General features: G+C 41.9%; 1 protein-coding gene across 1 annotated transcript in view; it reads left to right on the top strand.

Annotated features, from left to right (window-relative positions):
- TRPM5 (transient receptor potential cation channel subfamily M member 5) overlaps positions 1 to 27,625 on the top strand; it is a 52,671-nt gene that overhangs the window by 7,770 nt on the left and 17,276 nt on the right. The window contains exons 5-14 of the mRNA XM_067466610.1: positions 41 to 221; positions 1,967 to 2,031; positions 4,086 to 4,277; positions 5,855 to 5,957; positions 6,884 to 7,002; positions 8,058 to 8,408; positions 11,630 to 11,761; positions 22,916 to 23,039; positions 24,517 to 24,662; positions 25,177 to 25,289. Coding sequence (XP_067322711.1) covers positions 41 to 221; positions 1,967 to 2,031; positions 4,086 to 4,277; positions 5,855 to 5,957; positions 6,884 to 7,002; positions 8,058 to 8,408; positions 11,630 to 11,761; positions 22,916 to 23,039; positions 24,517 to 24,662; positions 25,177 to 25,289 — 1,526 coding nt within the window. The remainder of the gene's footprint in view (positions 1 to 40; positions 222 to 1,966; positions 2,032 to 4,085; positions 4,278 to 5,854; positions 5,958 to 6,883; positions 7,003 to 8,057; positions 8,409 to 11,629; positions 11,762 to 22,915; positions 23,040 to 24,516; positions 24,663 to 25,176; positions 25,290 to 27,625) is intronic.

The following is a 27,625-nucleotide window of genomic DNA, read 5'->3' as shown; positions in this document are numbered from 1 at the left end:
AGTGTGTATAGGAAAGTAATCTTTCCTTTTCCCTCCCTAGAATGACAGTCTTATAAGCTACAAATCAGACCATGGTGCCCAAAGCCCTCCCTATTCTCTTGACAACCATCACTCCCATTTTATTTTGGTGGATGAAAAAGATCCAAATGAATCAGATAGTACCACAAGGTTACGTCTCACTTTGGAGAAACACATTTCAGAGCAGCGAACTGGCTATGGAGGTAAGAAGAAAAACAAGGATAAATTGGTCTTTGTTGTATGTCATTTTAAAATTGATCAATTGCAAATATCAAGATAGCTTGCATGTATGTGCATATTCACAGACACCAAAGCCTAGGCTAAATTATTGGTAGCATTTATACACCCATTGCTGCACAGAATTAGGCTGTTCAAATCCCAATGACATCAGAGTAATTAAACCTAGGGCCCTTCCATACAGCCCTATATCCCAGAATATCAAGGCAGAAAATCCCACAATATCTGTTTTGAATTGGGTTATCTGAGTGTGGACTCAGATAATGTGGGATTTTCTGCCTTGATATTCTGAGATATAGGGGTTGTGTGAAAGCCCCCCCCCCCCCCCCCCCCGTTTTTGTAGACTTGCTGGTTTTAGGGGAAAGCTTCCTAAGTTTTAAATGGCTTCTTTTCTCTTCTTTCCAATCACTCCTTAGATAACATTAGAAAACCCTCATGAGCCAGGTGAGAATTGTGTTCTCATTATACTCTCACTACCACAAAATATGAATACTCTCACTAATCTCACCAACTACCACCAAATGTGAGGTTTTTCCCTTATCCTTACTTTTTCTACCAATGTAAAGACCTCTTCCTGTCCCACTGTGATAGCCAGCAACTTCAAGGGCCTCCCAAGAGGACCTTGTGGATTCCTGCGTGATTCATCTGCTATTCCCACCAGATACCATCCTTCTTTATTAGCTGTCACCACCATGGACTTCCTAACTGCTTAAACTCTTCAATCCCTCTTACTAACTAAACCTGACAAATTGCTCACTCTGGTTAACAAATTGCTCACTCTGTCCCTTCTACACTGCCACAGAATCCAGTTTCTGAATCCATATAATCTACCTTGCCTTGAAGTGGATTATATGGCAGTGTGAACTCATATAATCCAGTTCAAAACAGATAATTTGGATTCAGAAACTGGATCGTATAGCAGTGTAGATCCAGCCCCAGACAGATTACTCTTAATTCCTCCTCACTAGCTGTCTTTCAGCAGCTACAGTCAAATCCCCTCAGTCATTTCACCAATTACCACTTACTCTCTACATTTCATTCTCTCACTACCTCTAGACAGAGCCTTAATGAATTATCAATAATACATACAATACATACTATTGAACCATCAATAATATAATGGGATCCATTTTTCATGGGTTAAATTCAACCTATGGGTATGGGATTTCTCCTCCCTGGCTTTGGCAAGTTTGCCATTATGGACCCAAGCAACATTGACAGCGCAAAGTATTTATTTTATACATTTTTAGAAATATATGTGCCATCTTTGTCCTGTCATGGCCATGTTTCAAGGTATATTAAGGTAACATGACACTAAAGAGAGATAGAGCAACATGGAGTCCAACATGCCACATCATCACATTAAATTTTGCCATTATTTTTTGTAAACTGCTCTGAGTCCCCTCAGGGGTGAGAAAAGCAGTATGTAAATACTGTAAACAAACAAACAAACAGCAGTGCAATATTATTTCTATACTTTACCTGCACTAAACTAGACTAACTTTGCGTTGACTACTCCGATGTTGCTCCACTGAATTTCAGCCTAAGTTGTACAGAGTACATAAACAGATAAATCTGCTGAGTGGGTATTGTCCATAGTGATGGCATGATGGTGGCAGATGAAGTCATGCCCTTTTGTTGGAAGCAAGAGAAAAGCTAGACTGTTTCATATATGAATTTTATTAACAGTGTTCCATTATCTATTAATCAGGGACAGGTAGCATTGAAATCCCTGTGCTATGCTTACTTGTGAATGGAAGACCTCACATACTTGAGGTAAGAACTTAATGATCTTGGGTTGCTGTAGGTTTTGATCTTGTTTCAATAAGAGACAATTTAGAGCAATTTAAATAAATATCCTGGTTTGCCATGTTACTGAAAGCAGTGTAAAATTCACTGGACACTGTTCAGTAGTGGAGCACCATCATTGGGAGCAGAAGGAACAGCTGATTTCCTATTAGTGGAATGGTGAATCCGCATTGGGTTTTAGTCAAAATATGAAAGGAAGTATCCAAGACACTGCACCTATTTGAAGGATTGGGCTCAACATTTTAAGAAACTCATTTAAAATCTAAAAACTTACAGACATAGAAGCCATCAGTCTTCATTGATTAGAAAGATATAAAATATGAGCAGGATTTTCAAGTTTCTAGACATTGTCTTTAGGCTCAAAGTGGGAGAGAAAGACAGATTGGGCAATCTTGCAAAATTTGGTGTTTTATCATCATGGTCAGTTCTGCCTTTCATTCCTTCTTCATTTGTTTACCGCCAGGCCCTTAAGGGCAATAATAGAGATTCACTAATAGAGAACAAGTCTCTTAGGAAATAACTTACACTTTTTATTTTAATATGAAACCTAGGCTAACTTAATATATTCAGGCATATTAACAGGAAGAAGCAAAACAACAATGAACAATGGGTTCTCATTTACATGCTGTCCTTTGAAACCTCTGCTCTTCTTTCACTGTAGTATTGTTATATGCAACTTGCCACATAAAGGAATGTGGGAAATATTTAAAAAGATTTGGGTTAAAGTCACACTATACTAGTTTGTAGCTCTTGCTCTCTCTATCTAAAACACACACACACACTCATACACGGACATACCTTTGTTTTACTATAAAGTATGTGTGCCTACTCTATCTGAATTGGGCAAATATGCTTGAGTAGGGGGTCCCAATCAATTTAAGAGAAATATTTCAAATAAATTGTAAGAAGATACATGGTAAGAAGGTACACAGGCAAAGCAGCAGTGGCAATGCACAAGAGTCCACAGTGTCATTGAGGTGGAAGAAATGGGAGAACGAGTCTGATCACTCTGAGGCCACATCTACACTGCCATATAATGCAATTTTGGAACCCAGATTAACTGCATTGAACTGGATTATATGAGTACACGCTGCCATATAATGCAGTTCAATGCAGTTAATCTGGATTCTAAAAATGCGTTATATGGCAGTGTAGATGAGGTCTGAGAATCCTATTTCTTAATTAATGGAAAGATAGCATATGCCTTCCAAGCCACACATAATCACTTGGTTTAGAGAACCCTTCAAAGCCAGAAAATGGCTTGGATTGAGTCTCTGGAAATCCATGTGTAGTAAAAAAGGAGGCACCTTTACTAATACTGCAAAAAGGTTCCTACATAACACCAGAGACTGCAAACCATCATACTATGGCCTGCTGCATGAGCAGTTTGTTCCTGGACCTTAGTTCCTCTCTGGATATAATGCAGATAATATTTGGGTGAAGTGAAGAACATTACTGGAATTTTACTGTGCAAGAGTTTATTAATATCAGTTTTGCCTCTTACTATTGGATCATAATAAAGTCTAATGAGTTAGTAAAATGAAGCAGGCAAATTGGGATAACAGCAGGAGTTATCACCTGGAGTCATCCTCTTCTGTTGTTCTGGGACGAGGGAATATTGTGGGTGGTCATTTCTTTTACCAAAGAAGGACATTAAGAGATTATTTGTGTTAATAGAAAAGCACTTTCTCTGCTGTCTCCCACCAAGAGAGTAGCAAGAAAGCAGTGATATCATGTGATAAGCTCCAGCCAGGGTTTCTGTTGTCCAATTGTGATTTGTCTGCTTCATGTTATAAATGCTTAAGATGTGTAGTCTTGCTGTAATTCTATGCCAAGAAAGGGCAAGATCAACGTAATACCAGTCTGGGCAATTCTTATGTTGAATGTTATTTTTGACTAATGTATCTGAAAGATAGTCAAACCAAGTTCAGTCAGACTTAGGACTGAGAAGAATTGGACATTAGAATTGTGCCATTTCATTTTATTTAGACTCATCTTGTTTTGTACTTCCTTTTGAACAGCGAATTTTCAAAGGAATGGAAAATTCTGCCCCTTGGCTCATCTTATCTGGCTCAGGTGGCATAGCTGACATCTTAGCAGCACTAATGAATGAACCACACTTAATTGTGCCACAGGTGATAGAAAAACAATTAAAGGAGAAATTCCCCATGGAAGATTTCTTGTGGAAAGACATTCTTCAGTGGACTGAAGTGGTAAGGTTCTTCCTGGTTAGGCATGAAATGCTTTCACAGACTATAGAAGAGATCCAGCATCAAACAAGTGGAGTGTAACACTTTGCTGACTCAATTCCTGGCCTCCCCTAGCAGCTGTCAGGGCCCAGGGGAGACCCCCTCAATTTCACAGTGAAGAAGCAGCTGGCCTTAGCTTGCGGGTAGGGAAGAGAAATGACAATGTGCTCTTAGATGGAGTGTACCCTCATTTTCTTTCCCCTGGGAAGCCAGAGCAGCTGCATCTTCACCATCTGAATTGCTTCCCTTCTCTCCCTACCAGTAAGAAGCAGTTCCCCCTCCTAGGGTTTGACAGTTGGAAAGGGGAGATATTTTAAACTGAATGCAAAACAGCTAAAGAAGTTCAAAAAAAGAAAAAGAAAAAGAGAGGCACACACATGCAAAGGACACCTACACTGCATATATATATTAATAGCATGCTGCCCAAGAATTGCACGTGATAAGCATCTGTCTCCTTTTGTCATCAATCTAGACCAGCTTTTTGTAATTTCTAAGTTCTTGTGTGCTTTGTGTATATCAAAAATTGGATATATTTTTTGATTGTGATATGTGGGGGGATACCAATGTATTACCTTCTTGTGTGTGAAGCAGATAATATCTTCTAGTTGTGTGAAGGACACAGTTCTGCACAAAGCATTTAAGTTGTCACATTCTAGAAACCATTGTTTCAGGTGCTTAGACCAAACACACTGAATACTACACAGCTGCAGTCTTTGAGTAAAGGAAGGGTTATACTCACCATTTTTAAAAAAATGTACACAGGTTTCCAAGACAGAATTCCTTGAGGGAGTTAGCATGACAATCATAGGATGTCTTTAAAATGACAGTATAGGCCGTAGTTCTCAACCTACCCAAAAAAATTGGGTACCCAAATTTTTTGGCCTTCAATTTCCAGAAATCCCAACAGCTGGTAAACTGGCTGGGATTTCTAGGAGTTGTAGGCCAAAACACCTGTGGACCCACAGGCTGAGAACTAATGGAAGCTAAAATACTACATTCATATATATCAATTAGTGTGAAGCCAAATGCTGTTCAAGGGCTTAATCCCATTGGACACTTGAATAGCATTTGTGTAAAAGAAGTAGTGGTGGAGGCACATTGTGGCCAAGAACACTGGATCAATGTAGTAGATAGCAGCAAATGGTGTTTCCAGCAGGAAATAAAGCTGTTTTAGTATCTCCCAAACAGCTGGAGAAATGGTAGGGCAGCGTTATCAATTGATGGAGATGGATTTTTCTGTTTTTTTTTTTTGGGTTTTTTTGCTGTTGTCATGGCCTATCTGAAAAAGTTACTAATCGACTCTTATGCTATTTTAAGTCACCAACAAGTTTACAGGCTTAAAATGCTACAACATAGGACACATTAGAAGGAAGCTGAACATAAAAAAATGTTTTTCAAGATTCACATGAAATTCACATATACCTCCAAGGGGAGTTGGTATTGCTATTATCTCAATTCCATTTTCTATTGGGGAGAAATGTAGAAAAATCTATTTTTAATGTAATGATGCTATGAAATATTAACTTGCATTAACCTTTTAGATCCAAAGTATTATTGGCCAGCAACAGCTTCTAACAGTGCATAACTTTGAACAAGAAAGTTCAGAAGAACTGGATACTGTTATTTTGAAAGCACTGGTTAAAGGTAACTTAATGTGATGAAATTTGTATATCCTTCATAAAATATTACAGTTCACTACTTACTAACTGTTACATCCTGATATGCCCTTGAAATGCTCTGGTTTAGCTTTTGCTTCCAGTAGAAGAGGATTGACTGGATAGTGATTCTTCCCAAGCTTGCAGCAGGAATATCAGGAGACCTCTGCCACTGTCCCTTTAGACATTTATAGTGGGAAGCAGTATTTATTCTGCTTCCAGTGACCTTTCTTCTCTTCTTTGGATTGCTCCTGAATTGATTAAAATGGTATTCTGTTGTCTGTGGACTACCTTGGACTAATCTTGCCTTAGCAACTAATTTTTTCTCATTGATATTAGTGGCACTGAACTTTAGCTAGATTGCATCCAAATAATATTTGGTGAGGTAAATCTAAAAAGGTAGCACCAGGTTTTGTTTTAGATTTAATAATGTGGTAAAATATATTTAAGTACGTCTGCTGATGGAGAAGGTCTGCCAATAGAGCCAACCCACATGCTGCATCCATGCATCTACAAGAAGACACTGTCCGTCCGTCCTTCCTTCCTTCCTTCCTTCCTTCCTTCCTTCCTTCCTTCCTTCCTTCCTTCCCCAAGCCCTCCACAGTACCCAAAACGTCCCACAGGATGATGTATCAACCCTCTGGAGTAGATATTGAAAATATCTGTTAGATGTACAGAGTGATCAGCTCGTCTTGGGTTTGCAAATGGATCTTCTTTCATAGCATATGTTCTCAACTACACTCTGTCCTTTATCAAACATTCAAAAAATATAAGAGATAAGTGATATTTTAAACATGGCATGTTATTAAAAAATTTCAGAGATGAAAGCTGCAATCCTGTGCACACTTATTGAGCAGTAAACAGAGTGATATGCATATGACTGGTTAATTTATTCTCATATTATATTTGTGATAGCCTGTAAGAGTCACAGTCAGGAAGCCCAAGAATACCTAGATGAACTGAAGCTGGCTGTAGCCTGGAATAGAGTGGACATAGCTAAGAGCGAGATATTCAATGGAGATATTGAATGGAAGGTGGGTTCCCTTACTTTGTTAAATTACTTAAGCAAAGTATTGCTACACCATAGGCAGGATAGAGCACTACAATTTTGTTGGCTCCTGAAAACAGGGAAGACTATGAAGCTGAATTTCATGATAGCTTTTATTGGATCAGCATCTTCTGATAGGTAGAATTTTAATGTTAAAAATATCTTTGGTGTGATCCTAAAGAAGTAATCTTCAACACTTGAAAAACACATGACCTGAAATCTTGTTAGTAACTTAAACTGGCTTAATGCTTGGCTATACCAGCATGCAAGAATATTATGCAAGGAGACTGTTCGCAGTTGCTGTCAAATGGTACCCGAAAAGTAATGTGATTTCCACCCCTAATTTACAGAGTTTACCCCACTTTGGGGGACTGCCATGGCCTCAACTCACAAAGTCAGTCCAATTCTTTGACAGAAACAAGCAATGCACCCGATACAAAGTGCTAACAAATATAATTTCCAGACTAGCATCTGATTGAACAACTAGGAAAAAAATTCACATCCTAGGTATCTTAAAGATATCTAGATTCATGGGGAGGCAAAACTACACAATGTATTAAATATACAGTTTATAGTTAGGCCTTCCCAGTCAATCTAATAGATCAAGATCTGTGATGATGCGACCTCAGGAGATTGTAACTTTGTTTCTGCTGTAGTATCATTTCAGAGTCAGTTCTCTGTATTTGTAATTGTTACTACCAAAAATTAATCTTTTGAAACAAATAGATTATGCAGTGGTTTTCTCTGTGAGCAACATATGCTATCCAATTCGCAATACTATGGAATGTTTTCTGCCCAGTGGGCAGCTATTGATGTAACCTCTTTGTTACATGTAGCTCTGTCAATTCAGCAAGAATATTGTGTTTAATGTGGCAGTTGAAAGATAGAATGTTTGTCCATTAAGCTTCCTTATTCAAGTTTCCAGCTGACATATTAGAATGACATGTTAGGGACATGAAAGTGTGGTACAGTTCCTAATGCTAATATCTGGTCCTATTACCCATGTTGGGAAAATTGTTCTTGTGTTTCTCGTTAACTCAGTCATGTGACCTAGAAGAAGTAATGATGGATGCCCTGTTGAATGATAAACCAGAATTTGTCAAGTTATTTATTGATAATGGAGCCAACATACATGAGTTCCTGACATACAGTCGGCTTCAAAAGCTCTACTGTGCCATCTCACCAAAATGTCTTCTGTATACACTCCTGCTTAAAAAACATGAAGAGAACAGACTAACTTTGGCAGGACTGAGTGGTCAACATCACAAGGAGATTACAGATACTTGCCCTGTCTTCACTCTTCATGAGGTTTCCAGGGTGCTGAAGGACTTCCTTCATGATGCATGTAGAGGTTTCTACCAAGACTATAAGCCTGGATGCAAGAAGAAAGTTGTAAGTTTCACTAAGGTATACTAAGTAACAAACAGAAGACGTGACTGTAACAATCCCTTCGGATTCTCTTGAAGAATCCTTATGTCCCACCAAATTTGGCATAGAGAAGTATTCATTATGGAAATGGCAGTACTTTGTGGGACATATCTTATGTTCTGTGACATGCTCCCACTATGTTATGTTTCTGTTGGATAGGTATATAATTTTCATAGTTCCTAAAGTATATTTTTAACCTGGAAAATGTTTTTTTAGCTATGAAGAACACGAAAGACGATATACAATACAAAACAAATTTGACACCTTGCCTTCATTTTTACAAATTAAATACACGGAAAGTTGAGGGAAATAAGAAGGGGACAGCAAACAGCTGTAGAAACTAATAGATGTTCTATACATGCTTACTCAGAAGAAGCCTAATTTGCTGTGTTCCCTAACAAGTACATTTAGAATTGCTGATGCAGCTAACAACCCTAGGGCAATAACTCATGATCACCATGAATGCTTGCCAAATATTTATCACTGAAGTTATTCATAATAGATTACAGAAGTCCCTCTTCATTTATAGTCTTTGATGGATCACTTTTTAGTTTTGTGTTTATAAATATATTGGGGAAAGCTATGTACTTCTCCTTTACTGTCCTGGAGCATATCCAAGCAGGTTTTTTGTAATGCATGTAACAAAAAGTTCTGTGTGATATAGTGGTTTGAATGTGGGATCAGGACTCTGGGAAACAAGGGTTTAGATTCCATCAGCCATGGAAACCCATTGTGTGATCTTGGAGAGATAATGCTCTCTCAGCTTCAGAGAAAAGTAATGCAGACCTCTGAATCATTCTCACTGGGTAAACTCTATGAGTGGGTTGCAATAAGTTGGGGTTTACTTGAAGGCACATAACAACAATAAGAAACAGCAGCCAAGACAATTTATCCTTTGCAATGCCTGGGGGTAGGGGTGGGATTATGCGCACAAGACAAAAGGCAGCTGACATTATTTGGTTTTGGAAAGAGGCACTATGTCACAGGGCAGTGGAAGGAACATACAAAATAAGTTGTAGAAGTAGTATAATGTGTCATTTGGTTGGGAAATGTAGACCCTGAATTGATCTAAAAATTTCAACTATACCAACAAAGCCATAGGTTCAAGTGTACTGAAGTCTGTTTTAAGTGAAATCAAGGAAATTGCCATATGGTGTTGTATGGAAGAGTTTGTGGCCATCTGAGGAAGCATGGCAAACAGAGCCTGGATATGTATTCTTCTATATCCCAGGAAATGATCCCAGATTATCTGCTTTGAAATGGATTATATGAGTCTACACTGCTACATAATCTGGGATAAGACAGTAATCTGGGATTAGATCCCGGGATATAAGGCAGCGCAGATCCAGCTACAGTCAACCCTAGAAGTTAAGGTATCCCCACCAATATGAGCCCCACACAAATATATATGGGTGGTATTTACCTGTGTAGCTTTGAAGCTTAGAGCCATTGGGGCATGTTGCTCGCTATTTATCACTCACTCAATCAAAATAGTTTATTGTATGGGCCCAATGCCATGACAAGAAGCACCACATGCACACAATAGTGCCCTCGACGTAACAGACACCAAAGATGCTAAACAGTAACCATAATCATGCTCTCAAAATTCAAATATCAGAACATTTTCCATGCATAAAGCAAGCAGTGGATGAACTGAGCAGGTGGCTTTTAGGTTTATGCCCTAGCTTTCACAGGCTAGGCCTTGTGAACACTTGCTTAAATTTTAGCAACCGAAATAAATAAATTCACTACTATCTGCTGAAAAGTGCATTCCTGCTGCCAACATGAAACAGAATCAGATCGAACAGAATGTTAGGTCATAGAGCTAATTCCAGCTTAGGTTGTTGTAGGTTTTTTCGGGCTGTATGGCCATGGTCTAGAGGCATTCTCTCCTGACGTTTCGCCTGCATCTGTGGCAAGCATCCTCAGAGGTAGTGAGGTCTGTTGGAACTAGGCAAAAGGGTTTATATATCTGTGGAATGACCAGGGTGAGACAAAGGACTCTTCTCTGCTGGAGCTAGGTGTGAATGAAAGTTTCAACTAACCACCTTGATTAGCATAATTCCAGCTTCTTTGCAGAGTATCTTATGGAGGATATTCTCAAACCTATTAATTTATATCCAGGATACAGCAGGTTCTTTCAGTTCTGTGGTGACAAGTGAATGGATTATCTCATCCAACAAAATCAAGAACAAAAATCCAATGGCTTATTTAATGGAGTTGGGAGGTCTTTGGCTTTGTGTCTGAGACAGATAGAAAGGGTTCCGTTGTGGCTTGCAGCTGGTATATCCAGACATTTGGGGAACATAAAATAATCTCTGCACTAGAAAAGCATTCCCTCTATATTTGCTTGTTGTCATTTGTATTCGAGTTGTTTTCCCACCTGTAGTGACCTATCATAGAGTTTTCTTGGCATGATTTGTTCAGAGGTGGTTTGCCTTCCTCTGAGGCTGAGACCACCCAGTGGGTTTCATGGCTGAGTGAGAATTTGAATCCTGGTCTCTGGATTCCAACACTCGGGCCACTAAACCATGCTACCTTTTCATGTATCGCCTACATATATGCATTTTCCCCAGGTTATGATTAATGTACAGCACATCTTCAAAAGAGAATTATCTCCTCCACTAGATTGCAAGGGCATGGAATGGGGAAGCCCATCTCACAGTTATTCTAATCTCAATTTCTGAGGGACATGATTGGGAGCTTGCAACAGCACTTGTGCCTTGCTTGTGGGTTTCCAAAAACCAGGGCCAGTCCAAGAAGCAAATGATAAAATTGTATTGTCTTTACCCTCCAAGTACTTACAGGAATAGCGGTTGGGTCCTTTTTCAACATTCGCAGTTGGACAGGGTCCACTGCCACTTTGAGAGTAACACAATAGTTCATAGGAAGCAATGCAAACTTTATGGTACACATAACTGTCCTTCAAGACAGCAAAATGGCTGGTATCTTTGGTGAGTGGTAGAGGAAGCTGTCATTCCCATTTCCCAGCACTTACTTGCTTTACCTTGTTTAATAGTAGGGAAGGCTTAGCTATAAACATCTAGTCAGCCATTGTGGGAACACAATACTGAGTGATTGATCTGGAATTCATTTGATATTGAGGTAGGGACTAATACTTGTAAGTGTACAGAAAAATCCTCTTTGATGTTGAATTGTAGTAAAGTTTTTGTTTGTTTGTTTAGGATAAGATACATGCAAAAAGGTTACCAGTCTCTTTGGATATGAATCAAAAAAGTGAAAATCCTTGGAGAGATTTATTCTTATGGGCAGTTCTTCAAAACCGGCACAAGATGGCATACTACTTCTGGGCTATGGTAAGCTGGAAGATTACTGTGAATTTTTTCATATATATTTATATATTTTCTCCTGAGGGACTGATAAAAGGTAGGGGTGTTGAGAGGGGGTTATTGCTTCCCCTCTCTTAATATGTCCCTGATCAATGTCAAACCTTTCCTTGTTTTTGTTGTGATTGTTATTGTTTTTTGAACTTCCGCTGAGGATAACTTAAATGTTGGTCTGGAATAAGCAACAGCAGTGGTCTGGCAGCCAAATTTCAGCTCTGGCAGCCAACTATTTCCAGGAGAGGCAATTCATGGAGAGTACATGCAACCCTTGGACCACCCTTTGCTCATCATCAAAATGATAAAACATAATGAGCCAAAGCAGAAAAACTGCCACATAAACATACCTTCGCTAAAAATTTTCTTCCTTTTCCTCCCAAATAACAATATACCTAACCATATGCCTCTCACATTATATGTAATTTTGCAAGTACGTTCTTGGGCTAATTCTACAGCTTACACAATGTGAAAGATGATATTAACATCCTTTGGATCCATGTATAAAAGTGTGAAGACATCAATCAAAGAAGCAACAGGTTGAATTTGCAAAAGCTGAGCAGAGTTAGTCATTAACTGAAACCAACTTGACATTGCATAGCAAGAAAGGCAAAGACAAAGTGTTCATTTCCCCATCTAATGTAGCATGTGCAATATGAAAACCAAACTGAGGACACATCTATACTGACACTATGATTAGCTTAGTGGGAGGAACCGGTTTTGGTGTGTGGGTGATTAGATTGACAGGTCTGGAACTGGTTTCAAGCCAGGTGGGTGATTGCATTAATCGTGGAACTTGGCCTCAAACTGTTGTGTTGCTGTTTTTTGCCATTTCTGGGAGAAAAGCACAAAAGGACTCAGGGAGCATATGGGATAAAAAAAGGGAAAGTGTCAGGTAGTATAGATGTAATCAATTACCCCTACCTAGGGATCAATTATTCCCTTGCTGCACAGCCATGCCTGTGAGGTGCTTTTCAGCAGTCCCCATTCTGAAGTGTATAAAATGGTTTCAGCAGGTGCAAGAGTCTACAATGCATTTCACATTTTGCAGAGCTGATGTTACCCTGGATCTGGGATACATTGGTATCTGCAGTAGTGCATTCTTTGGCTGTAATCAGACTTCCTTGGGACTTTTCAAAATTTGCAGCAAGCATGTCGTGGCTACCCCAGTTTCGAGTTGTCTTCAAGCCACATCAGGATGGGGCCTGAGAGTAACTGGAATCTTTTCCTTTTCTCATAACAGAATGTTTCACTTAAGATTACCCTACACACTGCAGCAGTCTTATCTGACCATCCAATTGAATATTATCTGCTGTGATTGGCATCAGCTCTCCAAGTTTCAAACAAAAGTCTTTCCCATCCTAGTGACCTTTTTACTGAAAATATAATGAATTCAATTTGGGATCTTCTTCATGTAACACATGAGTTCTACCACTGAGATATTATATCTGAAATTAAGTGTGAATCAGCTTAAATTAAGGAAGCAACTGTATAGATTGAAAAGAGAAATACAAAAAAGCTCCCTATGAGATCAGCCAAATAAGACCCTCCCCCTCCTTCCCTGTTTTTCTGAGCAGCCAGTTGGGAATTCAACCTGTAGTAGGCAAGCAGGAAATCTTTTGACTTTTCTGTTTTCCCACATCCAAGGATAAAGGATAAAGGTTTAGATACATACTGTTTCCTCTTGTAAAAAAGAAGGAAGAAAGGAAACACCATTCTTCCTCTACCACAGTCTTGGGATTCTTGACTGGGGGAAAGAGTTCACCATCAAAAATCTCCCATCTCCAGTGAGCAGCAACCTCTGGCACCCCTGATTTATTACTGCAGGAGGAACATTGGAGAATATAAAAAAGAAAGTAACCTCCCACAGAGAACTGCAACATGATCACTGAAAATAGTCATTCAAAACAGCTGTATATATTATAAACATGTGAACAATGACATTTCAGGACTGGTGATGTCTTAAAAACCTTAATAACTTTTTCTTGATCTTTGTAAACAAAAAAAAGTTTCCATGTTCCTGCACATCCCTTCCCAAAGTGGCAAAGTTGTTGCAGTTTATCAGTCTATGCGGAAGCTACCCAGTAGTCTTCCCAGCCCTCTAGTTGAATCATACAGAGTCAGAGTAAAAGGAAAAACAAAATTTACTCTTGAGTAGTCAGAGATAAATATGCAGCTTTACAAAATAACCAGCCTTGAAAATAAACTTAGTCCATTGCAGCAAAATAACTCACACAAAAGTCCAATGCATTAAAATCATGCATTCTCTGCTTCTTCATTGGTGCAAGGAATCATCTATGGAATTCACTCCCCAGGGAAATTAGATCAGCGACATCCCTCCTTTCCTTTAGAAGGAAATTAAAGACATGGATTTGGGACCAGGCGTTTGGGCAATCTGGCAGATAAATAAAGGACTACAACGACGGATAGGAATAGACAATGTGGAATGAAGTATGGACTCTGAGTTGCCGAACGCTGAGCATGAGATTGGTTTATTGATTGTGATATATATTGATTGTTTTAATTGTTATAACTGTTTAACTGCTGTTTTATATGTTTTTGTATTATTGTGTAGGCATCGAATTGTGCCTGTTTGTAAGCCGCCCTGAGTTCCCTCCCTCAGGGGGTTGAGAAGGGCGGGGTAGAAGTACATGAAAGAAAGAAATAAATTGTAGTAAATGGTTCAGGATCTTCAGCAAGTCCTGTAGTATAGAAGTCCCATTATCCGATCACCATCTCCATCTAAATACACCATGAAGCACTCCTCATGATATACTCCTTTCAGGGAGTGGCTCAAGCTTAATTGCTTAATTGTCCAGGTGTTCTTCCTCAACACACACCCATACAGGCAATGATCCTTGTAAAGACTTAGCATACATATGCATATCCTGTAATAAAAGTTGCATCTTATTGCCCTCAAGTTGCATTGCGGGCCATTAATGTGGTGATATACCAAGGTTCTAAAGCTGGGTTCAACAAAGTGTGACCTTCCATTTGTTGATGGACTTCAAGTTCCATCATCCCTTGGGAACAAAGTTGGAGGTGATGGGTGAGAGGAGCTGTGGTCCAGCAGCATCTGAAGGGCCACACTTTCCTCACCTGTTCTAATTCCCCCACCCCAAATCAATTTTCTATAATCTATTCTTAACTGTGAATACACACACACACATCCAACCAACCAATCTCCAAACCAGTCTGTCTGAGGCACACTAAATAAATGCATAAAGCAAGATCCTGAAATAACCTTAAAAACCAAGCTGACTAGATGAGACTACATAGACTGGAATGAGACAATCAGACGAAGTAGTATCTGGATGATACCCATTAGACATTTCCTTGGAGATGTATAGGATTTATTTTAACATCCCTGAATTATATATATATAATTATAATAATATATGTATGCTTTTGGCATCACAGAGAAGGAAAGGAAAGCTACTATAGCAAGCTGCTTTTTAGGTGTTTTACACAAGAAGTGTAAATTGTCTCTAAATCATTTAGGCTGCAGTCTTCTACACATTTATCCTCCAGTAATTCACTCATTTACTCACTCAATATAATCTGTCCCTTTCCCCCAAATCTGGGATTCAAAGTGGCTCATATAATTTAATAGGATCAGTTTTCTAGGCAGGCATAAGCACGAGCATGTTTCATATATGTAAATGTCAGATAATTCTTAATGGGAAAGACAAATAACAAAGGCATTTTCAATCTATACATAAAATCTTCTGGCAAATATAGATATTACATTTATACTATAAGCAGATTTATGTAGAATAAAAACAAAAATGTTGAGTTCCCCCAATGGAATCATTTCTATTTCTACATTTTCTTTGCCTGTCAGATTTAACTTTTATTTAGCCTTGTTAGTACAAAGCTTTAAAGTTTTTATTCTGTTTATTCACATGATGAAATACTGTTCCTTGGACATATTTCAAGGTTGTCAAGATATTTTAATGTATTTACTGCACTTGTATCCTGCCTCTTCCCTCAAAGTGGGGCTAAAGCAAACTCACTTTAAAACTGAACAATGACAGAAGCAATCCAAACACAAGAAGATATTTAAAATATTTAAAACTTTATGTCACTATTAAATGCACAGTTTAAAGCATATCAATAAAGGAAGTCAAGCAGCCATCCAGTAGAATGCTCTTTCTTCAATAGTGAGTCAGTTGCCAAAGGCCTGCATGTATGAAACATGTTTTGTTTGCTGGTGACTGGTCAATAGGAACAGGGCAGCCTAATTTCACTTGCTGATGGGAAAGGAGCCCCAAACTCTGGGATCAACACCAAGAACAGCCCTTTCTTGCATCCTCACTGAACATATTTCTGAAGTGATATCACTGAAACAAGAGATTTCCCCAGAGATCTTATAGATCTATAGCTAGTTCCAGGGTTCTGTAGGTTTGTTCTTAAGTTGAATTTGTATGTAAGTTAGAACATGTACATTTTTAAGTGTAACTCCAGTCAATTTTTTTTTAAAAAAAATGTTTTGGATAGCATAAAGAAGGGTTAACACCCCTGTAACATTTATTTTGTTATCTTTGCCCCTGTTTGGAAGATCTCACCTCACTTTCTGTCCCTATTACAATTGGTTTATGAAAATGTTGGGCTGTTGTGAAAACAAGGATCAGTAATAAAGCTTAAACTTGAGATACCCTTTCCCCATGACAACCTTTACAGAAGTTAATTTCCCTTTCAAGGGGTAGATTTCCTCTCACTTCCTGTTGTCTCACCACTTTTGTAGCCAGGAGTTGTATGTAAGTCAGAAATATGTAACTCGAAAAATACCTATATTCATAAGGATATGGAGTTTAGATTCAATCTATTAGGTGAAAAGTTTTTATTTCAAGTAAGTAACATTTTTACTCTCCTTAATGTGATACATTGACAATTTGATCCTTTTCAAGAGACTTTATTTCACAAAATCTTCTATCACATTGTTTGAAAAAAGGACAATAGTAATCAGGGATCAATGAACAAGCCATGAAAAGTAATTGTTATGTGATGTTTAGTAAGGAAGTTCAATAGCATTCATCAAATTCTCAAAATTCCTCTGACTCCTCAAGTTTGAGAACTCAGTTGTTAGAGAATGTTTCAAATGCTTTTAATGCAACAGATCAAGAGTGCTTTCAGGGCTCCTCTACACATGACCTAAAACATGGAAGAAACTGGGATAAAGGGGTGCGGGTGGCTAAATGACATTTCACAAAAATGCGCACTGATTTGGATGTATAACTGAAAAACAGATGTTTAAAAGGTGTGCTTAAAACTCAATTTTGACTGGAAAATGCACACATTCACATGACTGTATATCCCTGCAGTCAAGGAAAACACATGACTTTATTCATATAGATTTGTGTGGACTGCTCCAGTGCATGTGTGCATTTTAAAATCTCAAAATCTTTGATCTGGGCTGTAAACAAATGGAACCATGGACACACGGATGGAAAGCAATTACAGTGAGAACTCTCTGCAACCATTCCTTTGTTATCATCTTTATGAAATTAAATAGAACTTGAATTTACAGGTGGATGAGAAGAGATAATAAGAAATCTGCTTATGTGTACATTAAGATATCTGTATGAATGCATATGAGGTCTAACACATCTTGAAGAGTATTTTTTTTTAAAGTAAACTTCCACCTGATGTTCCCCATCCATCTTGTGGATTTCTAACATTTGCTACAATCCAAGGTGTCAGGACAATGGGGACCATTTACTGGAACTGACAGGTCTGTGTTTGGACTTGCTGTAAGGTCCTATGATTTTTTGCACCACTTATTTGTTCTGCATTTTGACACTGTGTTGGAAGCACCCTCAGGTGGTTGTATTGTTGTTTTCCATTCAGTAAAGAGCTTACCACTGAATTTACACATGTGTACATTTGAATTTGGAAAACATGAAATAAACAGGTCAAGTAAAAAGGAAGCAATAGCTATAATTATAAATATATTACCACTTGAGACCCAGGGTGAATGCATTTACATTATAAAATTAATGGAATTTTACTTCTACAGTGTATGGGTATTAGGCCTGTCGGTTTTGTTTCGTTAATTCGTTTTTCGTTTTTTAATCGTTATTTTCTGAATATCCGACGCGATATCAAAACATATTTTTAAACCCGGAAGGGTTTAAAAATATCGAAGCAGCAGCCCCATGTATTTTACGAGCTTCAGCTCGTGTCGTTAATGGCATGGAGGCTGCTGCTGAGTGGTGCTGCAGTGCTGCTGCCTGGGAGCCAATCCGGCGCTCCCAAGCACCCCAGCAGTGCACCGTGGCAGAAGCCGGATGGCGCGCGGAGGCCGCTTGTGAGCGCGCGCGCGCCATCCAATGGGCTCCGGCTCCTGCGCCCCCCTCCTCCTCCTCCTCCTCCTCCCAGCTGGGAGGAGGAGGAGGAGGAGGAGGAGGAGGGGGGGCGCAGAAGCCGGAGCCCATTGGATGGCGCGCGCGCTTACAAGCGGCCTCCGCGCGCCATCCGGCTCCGGTTCCTGCGCCCCCCCTCCTCCTCCTCCTCCTCCCAGGGAGGAGGAGGAGGAGGGGGGGGCGCAGGAGCCGGAGCCCATTGGATGGCGCGCGCGCTTACAAGCGGCCTCCGCGCGCCATCCGGCTCCGGTTCCTGCGCCCCCCCTCCTCCTCCTCCTCCTCCCAGGGAGGAGGAGGAGGAGGAGGGGGGGCGCAGGAGCCGGAACCGGATGGCGCTCGGAGGCCGCTTGTAAGCGCGCGCGCCATCCAATGGGCTCCGGCTTCTGCGCCCCCCTCCTCCTCCTCCTCCTCCTCCTCCCAGCTGGGAGGAGGAGGAGGAGGAGGGGGGCGCAGAAGCCGGAGCCCATTGGATGGCGCGCGCGCGCTCACAAGCGGCCTCCGCGCGCCATCCGGCTTGTGTGACTTTTCAGGGCTGTATATGACCATGTTCCAGAAGCATTCTCTCCTGACATTTTGCCCACATCTATGGCAGGCATCCTCAGAGGTCTGTTGGAAACTAGGCAAATGGTGAGTTATATATCATCTAATACTATGGAATGTCCAGGGTGGGAGAAAGCCATTCAATGCTAATCAAGGTGACCATTACTGCAACATTCACACTTAGCCTGTTTGATCAAGAAATTTTTTTTTTCTAAAATGTTTTGTAAATATTTACGAAAATTCGTAAATAACAAAACATTTTTTTGGTAAGTTTTGTAAATATTTTTAATATCGAAACAAAAAAACACCCCAATTAAGAATCGAATTTAGAAACAATTTTTTTCTTGATCAAACAGGCCTAATGGGTATGCATTCTGGGTAATTTATTTAAAGTTATTTTAAGTATCATGGCTTAAGGCTATTTATTTATTTATTTATTTAGTACACTTGTATACCGCTAATATCTCAGCCTGTGCGGCGACTCATTGCGGTTTACAACATATTTAAAAATACAATATTCACTTTAAAAATATAAAATAAAATATAAAAATACATACATATACATACATAGTATTGGGCCACCAATACAGACCGGAACATCTCATAGTTAAAGTCGTAATCCAATTCGTTATCCTTGATTGCTAGTCCATGATCAAAACATCATCACATCGGAATTAGTTGAAAACTTGCTCGAACATCCAAGTTTTCAGTTTTTTCCGAAATGCCATTAGCGAGGTGGCTGATCTTATTTCAGTAGGGAGGGCATTCCAAAGCCGGGGGGCCACCACAGAAAAGGCCCTATCTCTCGTTCCCGCAAGCCGCACTTGTGAAGCAGGCGGGATGGAGAGAAGGGCTTCTCCTGAAGATCTTAGGGTCCTGGTGGGCTGATAGGCCGAGATACGTTCGGATAGGTATGTAGGGCCAGAACCGTTTAGGGCTTTAAAGGTCAAAGCCAGCACTTTGAATTGGGCTCGGTAGCTAATCGGTAGCCAGTGGAGCTGGTACAGCAGAGGAGTTGTATGCTCCCTGCGCCCTGCTCCTGTTAATACCATGGCTGCCGCCCGTTGGACTAATTGGAGCTTCCGGGCCGTCTTCAAAGGCAACCCCACGTAGAGAGCGTTGCAGTAGTCAAGGCGGGATGTAACCAGAGCGTGGACTACCGTGACCAAGTCAGACTTCCCAAGGTACGGTCGCAGTTGGCGCACGAGTCTTAACTGTGCGAATGCTCCCCTGGTCACCGCCGAAACCTGGGGATCCAGGCTCAGCGATGAGTCCAGGATCACACCCAAACTGCGAACCTGTGTCTTCAGGGGGAGTGCGACCCCGTCTAACACAGGCTGTAACCCTATACCCTGTTCAGCCCTGCGACTGACCAGGAGTACCTCTGTCTTGTCTGGATTCAATTTCAATTTGTTCGCCCCCATCCAGACCGTCACAGCGGCCAAGCACCGGTTCAGGACCTCGACAGCCTCCTTAGTAGCGGGTGGGAAGGAGTGACAGAGCTGGACATCATCTGCGTACAGATGACACCGCACCCCGAAACTCCGGATGATCTCGCCCAGCGGCTTCATGTAGATGTTAAACAACATGGGGGACAGTATTGAACCCTGAGGAACCCCACAAAACAAAGGTTGTGGGGTAGAACAGGAGTCCCCCAGTGACACCTTCTGAGACCGACCCTCGAGGAATGACCGGAGCCACTGCAGAGCAGTACCTCCGAGACCCATTCCCGCGAGGCGTCCCAGAAGGATACCGTGGTTGACGGTATCGAAGGCCGCTGAGAGGTCGAGTAGCACCAACAGGGACACACTCCCCCTGTCGAGCTCCCGACGGAGATCATCCACTAAGGCGACCAAGGCTGTCTCGGTACCATGTCCCGGCCTAAAGCCAGACTGTGCCGGGTCTAGATAATCCGTGTCTACCAAGAATGCCTGGAGTTGTGAGGCCACCACACGTTCCATGACTTTGCCCAAAAAGGGAAGATTGGAAACAGGCCGATAGTTTACCAATTGAGTGGGGTCCAGTGATGGTTTCTTCAACAGCGGTTTTATCACAGCTTGCTTTAAGCTGGCTGGAAAAATGCCTTCCCGAAGGGAGGCATTCACCACCACCTTAACCCACTCGGCCAATCCCCCTCTGGCCTCCTTTAGAAGCCAGGATGGGCAGGGGTCTAGGATGCATGTGGTAGCTCTCATTCCTCCAAGCACCTTGTCCACATCCTCGGTTTGAACCAATTGAAATGAATCCATCAAAATCGGACAAGCAGATGCTCGTGTTACATCCTCAGAGACTGCCGTTAATATGGTGTCCAGTCCAGAGCGGATCAAAGCGACTTTGTCTGTAAAGAACCGAGCAAAAGCTTCACAGCGAGCTGCCGCGTCATCAGGGCACCCATCCTGAATGGTGGGTTTTAAAAGGCCTCTGACAACTCGGAACAGTTCAGCCGGACGGTTCTTTGCAGACGCAATAGTGGCCGCAAAGAAAGTTTTCTTTGCGGCTCTTATTGCCGCGGCATATGACCTTAAAAAGGACACAAACCGTGTTCGGTTTGGCTCGCTCGGATCCGAACGCCACACGCTCTCTAGTTCCCTCTTCTTTCGCTTCAACACCGCCAGCTCTTCAGTAAACCAAGGAGCTGGTTTAGTTCGGCTACTTGAGAGGGGACGTTCTGGAGCGATCGTCTCTATTGCCCTGGTCATCTCCCCATTCCAGAGAGCGACCAGGGCATCAACAGGATCACCAACCGAGGTGGCGGGGAAATCCCCAAGAGCCATCAGGAATCCTTCCGGATCCATAAGCCTCCTGGGGCGGACCAATTTAATAGGTCCTCCACCTCTGCGGAGGTTAGGGGGCGCAGTAAGTCTAAAGCTGACCAGGTGGTGGTCGGTCCATGGCAACGGAGAGATGGATAACTCCTCAACACCGCCACCTTCCTCCCATCCCTGGCAGAAAACCAAGTCCAATGTATGTCCAGCACTGTGGGTGGGGCCAGATACTTGTTGGGACAGACCCATGGTCGCCATGGTAGACATGAAGTCCTGAGCCGCTCCCGTTAGGGCAGCCTCGGCGTGGACGTTGAAGTCCCCCAGCACAAGCAGCCGTTGGGACTCCAATGCCAGGTCCGAGACTGCCCCCGCTAGCTCAGGTAGGGAGACTGTAGTGCAGCGAGGTGGACGGTACACTAGCAGAATCCCTAATCTGTCCCGGTCACCCACCCTCAGGTGGACGCATTCAAAATTTGTTGACTGCGGGATGGGGGTCCTGGTCAGAGAAATGGAATCTCTATAGACTACTGCAACCCCGCCTCCCCGCCCTCCGGATCTCGGTTGATGCTGCACAGAGAACCCGGGTGGACAAAGCTGGGTCAAGTTTACACCTCCAGCTTCGTCCAGCCAGGTCTCTGTGATGCACGCCAGATCTGCCCGTTCATCCAGGATTAAATCCTGGATGAAAGTTGTTTTACCATTGACAGATCTGGCGTTCAACAGCACCACTTTCAATCCTGAGGGACCGCCATCCTGGTTACACCTACTTACCGTATCAGGAGACCGATTTGGGATTACTAATGTTGTTCCACGTTCCCTAGGCCGAATTAAAGGTCTCCTTTTCACGTATCTCCCCTTCCCCACCACGACTTCTATGGGGGCTCCTCGGTTAACGGAAGCCTCTCCCTCCTCCATGACGCATTTGATGCTTATAATAATAAACCAAGGATCATTGCGGTTTGCATGCCATGTTACAGTTTCAGTTTGCCATAGCTTTGCCTTCCAAGTGGTCTTCGGTCCTGTTAGGCTGTATTCGAGTTCCCTCGTGCTATTCCATTTCTTCTTACCCACATATGCAATTAGCAACCAAATTAACAGATGCCAAGAAGTAGATGGTGGCATGAGTAGTAATTGTTAAGCACAGTCAGGGCAGGGTTAAGCTGTTAAAATACAGATGGAAACTTATTTCAGCACAACACAGTAGAACAACAAATAAATGCGATGGCTTAAATTAACCCAAGGTGTTAACTAAAGTGAGATTCTAGGATTTGTAGCTTGATGAGGCACCAGTACTATTTGGAAGAGAAGGCTAAAGAGTAAAGACCCTATAATATATAACTTTTAGGATCCCATAACACTGAGCCATGGCAGTTGAAATGGCGTGAAACTGCATTCATTCTACAGTGTGGATGCACTCCTCCAAAATATATTAATGGAGTGATTGCATCTATTTTCCTTAGGGTCAGGAGGGTGTGGCTGCAGCCTTGGCTGCTTGTAAAATAGTTCGAGAGATGTCTCACCTGGAGACAGAAGCGGAAGTAGTTCGGAAAATGAAAGAAGCAAAATATGAGCAGCTAGCTGTGGGTAAGCATATGCTATGTGAAACACTTGAACCTTGTCTGCCCCAAGCCAATAAAAACACCTGTGATTCTAGATTGCATTCGGAATAACTTTTGTGAGTGAAAGGAACCCCCATAGAAAACTGCCTCATCTTACTTATATAAAGTGACTCATCTTACTTATATAAAGTATGCTTGCCTTTCATAAAACTACAATTGTTGTTGTATGCCTTCAACTCACAAGGTTTGCTCAGAGGGGATTGTCTTATAAGTCCAGTTAGTTATCTATCTAGCAACTGGTAGTGGCTGACAATTCTCATTTCCAGAATTTTAAAGTCAGAACTTTAAAGACATTGGGCTCCACTACTTTGATATCTATTGTATATACTCATGTATAAGTTTAGGGTAAGTTTTGGGGCCAAAATTAAGGATTTTGATGTAACTCATTGATAAGTTGGTCCTTTTGGAGAATGGGGAAAGCACCAATAGGCCCTGGCCATCAACCAGAACAGAGGGGTTGGTGTTTCTTTTAGGTTGTCTTGGCAATAAATAAACTCTTGCCTTTGGCCACTCTACTCAAATCAAGGAACTGTGCCTTTTTTAAAATAAGAGTTAAGGTACAGTACTCACATTAACCCATGGATAAGTTAACCCAGCTTTTTTGTGTTGACATTTTGACTAACATTCCTTGACTTATACATCAGTATATTGGGTCATTTGGCTGGCAGTGTCTGGGACTTGGGGAAAAGTTTCTCCTACTCTCTGCTTCTTGATCCCTTTACCTGGAATTCTGTGGAATTGAACACAGGATCTTCTGCTTGCAAAGCATAAGCTTAGCTATGCCACTGATCTGAAGTCTGTCTTTGGCTGTGTGCATGGCTGACATTAGAAAAAAGAAAAAGTCTTTTCCAGCTTGTGAAAAAGCTGCACATCTGTTATCCCTTGCCTTTGCTCCAGTCTCAGCTCTTTCCTCTTCATTCTTACAGTCCCTCACAAAAGGAGACACCCACAGGCAAGATTGTATTATTGTTTCCTACAATTGTTCAGCCTGAGACACAGTTGCTTTGAGGACTTCCTCCTTGAGATAAAGAAACACAGACATATGGGAAAGTTACATTTTAAAAAAACAGTGCAGTTTTAACTATTTTCACTGCCACTGATAGGAATTATGGCTGTGCCTCCTGGTGTTAACTGTCCACAGCAAGTTTACTTTTCGCCACTTGCCTGATTATACAGTTTGGGAAGAAACTCTTGCCTGTCGAGCTGCCAAATTTAAGGGAAACCACTGAGAGGAAAATGTTTCTGCCATAAGCTATGGTAGAGACTGGGAAAAAGCTCTAAATGTTTATAGCCAGAACATTGAAAGAAGAACAGAAAATATGAAAGGGTGAAATACCATAAACCGATGTTTAAATTTTGTTTGAATAAACATATCTACTTAAATGTGCTCTATATACCATTGTGCTTTTCCTATATCTTCACATTTTTTAATCCTTTGGCAGAACTATTCAGTGAATGCTACCATAACAATGAAGATCGAGCTTTTGCTCTTCTAGTAAGGAGAAACCGGTACTGGAGCAAAACTACTTGTCTCCACTTAGCTACAGAAGCAGATACCAAATCTTTCTTTGCACATGATGGAGTGCAGGTGGGTCAAATTCAACAGACTTCTTCTTTTTAAGGAAGCCTTATTAACATTTAAATTTGAGAATATCCTCTTTGGAGTATGTAGAATATTAGACAATATAGTTCCTCAAATTTTGATGTTTTTACATCTTCTTGCTTCTTATTTCATAACACATACAGTTGACCCTCTGTATCCACAGGTTTAACCATCATGACTGAAAAATATCCCTCCCCCAAAGAAAACCTTGATTTGTCCATTTTATATAAGGGATAGCATTTTACTGTACCATTGTATATAATGGGACTTAAACATCCATAGATTTTTATATCCATGGGGCTGAGTGGGTGGGTTTCCTGGAACCAAATCCCATTGAATATCAAGGCTAGCTTCTTATTTCATAACACATGCTATCCCTTATACAAAATGGAGAAATCAAGGTTTTCTGTAGTGCATTATTCAAGTTTATTTTATTTACTAATTATTGATTTATGTTTTATATTATGACAACCTTTTCTTCTCCTCTTCTCCATTTCAGGCTTTTCTGACAAAAATTTGGTGGGGTGATATGTCAACATGTACCCCAATCTGGAAGCTAATATGTGGATTTGGGTGTCCACTCCTGATCTACACTAACTTAATATCATTCAGGTGTGTACCACAGAGTCCTTTTGCATAAAGAGACATGAAAAATTGTGTGGATTGGAACCAGATAGAAGATAAGCTTTTTGAAAACAAAAATATACCTAGGAACAAACACTGGACTTGTGAGTTCCTTCTATAATTTAAAACCATTTTAATGTAAAAAGTAAAGAAAAAATATTTGTGGGAAAGAAACATGGAGTACAAGGAGCTGCTTAGTCAACTTAGTTTCTACTTCTGTTTCTATGTGTCCAAGATTGTTTTATTTTTAAATTGTTGTTCTCCAACACATCTGGAGCATGTTAGTTTTGGAAAGACTGACTTTAGCCAAACAAACTTGGGGAAAGACAAAGACATTGATGAAATAGACTATACTTATTTGGTTTTTCCATAGCTTATTAGTGAAGAAGACTACCCACTGTATATATTCATGTATAAGTCTACCATTTATATATATATTTATTTATTTATTTGATGCACTTATTGACCACCATTCTCAGCCCATAAGGGCGACTCATGGCGGTGTACAGTACACATAAAAGACAATTACAAAAAGCCAGTCTCGACAACATATAGACTATACAACAACTACAAACTACACTAAAAATCCGCTTCGTCTCTTAGTGGAATCATAGCCTGTCTCATTCCAGTTCCATTCCAGTTCTCATAACCGTATTATTAGCACTTAATTAAATGCCCTCTCGAAAAGCCATGTCTTAAGGCTTTTTCGAAAGGACATGAGGGAAGGAGCCTGCCTGATGTGTGCAGGGAGAGTGTTCCACAGCCGGGGGGCCACCACCGAGAAGGCCCTCTCCCTCGTCCCCGCCAGCCGTGCCTGTGAGGCAGGCGGGACCGAGAGAAGGGCCTCCCCAGACGATCTCAAGGTCCTCGTGGGCTCGTAGGCCAAGATGCGGTCGGAAAGGTATTTTGGGCCGGAACCGTTTAGGGCTTTGTAGGCCAAAACCAGCACCTTGAATTGGGTCCGGTAGCAAATCGGCAGCCAGTGGAGCTGGGACAACAAGGGCGTTGTGTGCTCCCTGCCACCCGCTCCAGTTAGTAGCATGGCTGCCGCACGCTGAACCAGCTGAAGCTTCCGGGCCGTCTTCAAGGGCAGCCCCACGTAGAGCGCGTTGCAGTAGTCCAGGCGGGATGTGACAAGAGCGTGTACCACCGTGGCCAAGTCAGACTTCCCGAGATACGGGCGCAGCTGGCGCACGAGCCTGAGCTGTGCAAATGCTCCCCTGGTCACCGCTGAAACCTGGGGGTCCAGGCTCAACGATGAGTCCAGGGTCACACCCAAGCTGCGAACCTGCGCCTTCAAGGGGAGTGCGACCCCGTCCAGCACAGGCTGTAACCCTATACCCCGTTCGGCCTTGCGACTGACCAGGAGTACCTCTGTCTTGTCTGGATTTAGTTTCAGTTTGTTCGCCCTCATCCAGACCGTTACAGCGGCCAGGCACCGGTTCAGGACCTCGACAGCCTCCTCAGTAGCAGGTGGGAAGGAGTGACAGAGTTGGACATCATCTGCGTACAGATGACACCGCACCCCGAAACTCCGGATGATCTCACCCAACAGCTTCATGTAGATATTAAACAACATGGGGGACAGTATGGAACCCTGTGGCACCCCACAAGTCAAAGGTTGTGGTGCGGAACAGGAGTCCCCCAATAACACCTTCTGGGTGCGGCCCTCCAGAAATGACTGGAGCCACTGCAAAGCAATGCCCCCAAGACCCATTTCCGCAAGGCGCCCCAGAAGGATACCGTGGTCGACGGTATCGAAGGCCGCTGAGAGATCCAGGAGCACCAACAGGGACACACTCCCCCTGTCTAGCTCCCAGCGCAGATCATCCACTAAGGCGACCAAGACCGTCTCGGTACCATGCCCCGGTCTGAAACCAGACTGTGCCGGATCCAGATAATCCGTGTCTCTCAAGAATACCTGGAGTTGTGAGGCCACCACGCTTTCCATGACTTTGCCCAAGAAGGGGAGATTGGAAACAGGCCGAAAGTTGTCCAATTTAGTGGGGTCCAGTGATGGCTTCTTCAACAGCGGCTTTATGATAGCCTGTTTTAGGCTCGCTGGAATCTTGCCTTCCCGAAGGGAGGCATTCACCACCACCGTTACCCACTCAGCCAATCCCCCTCTGGCCTCCCTCAGAAGCCAGGATGGGCAGGGGTCTAGGATGGACGTGGTGGGCCTCATTCCTCCAACTATCTTGTCCACATCCTCGGGTTTCACAAACTGAAAGGAATCCATCAAAATAGGACAAGCAGGTGCTCTTGTTACATTCTCGGAGTCTGCATCTAACGCGGCGTCCAGCCCAGAACGGATCAAGGCGACT

The sequence above is a fragment of the Anolis sagrei genome, chromosome 1 (genome assembly GCF_037176765.1).
Source record: "Anolis sagrei isolate rAnoSag1 chromosome 1, rAnoSag1.mat, whole genome shotgun sequence".
Taxonomy (NCBI): domain Eukaryota; kingdom Metazoa; phylum Chordata; class Lepidosauria; order Squamata; family Dactyloidae; genus Anolis; species Anolis sagrei.
Note: the sequence above shows the minus strand (reverse complement) of the source record. Positions and strands in the feature narration are given on the sequence as shown.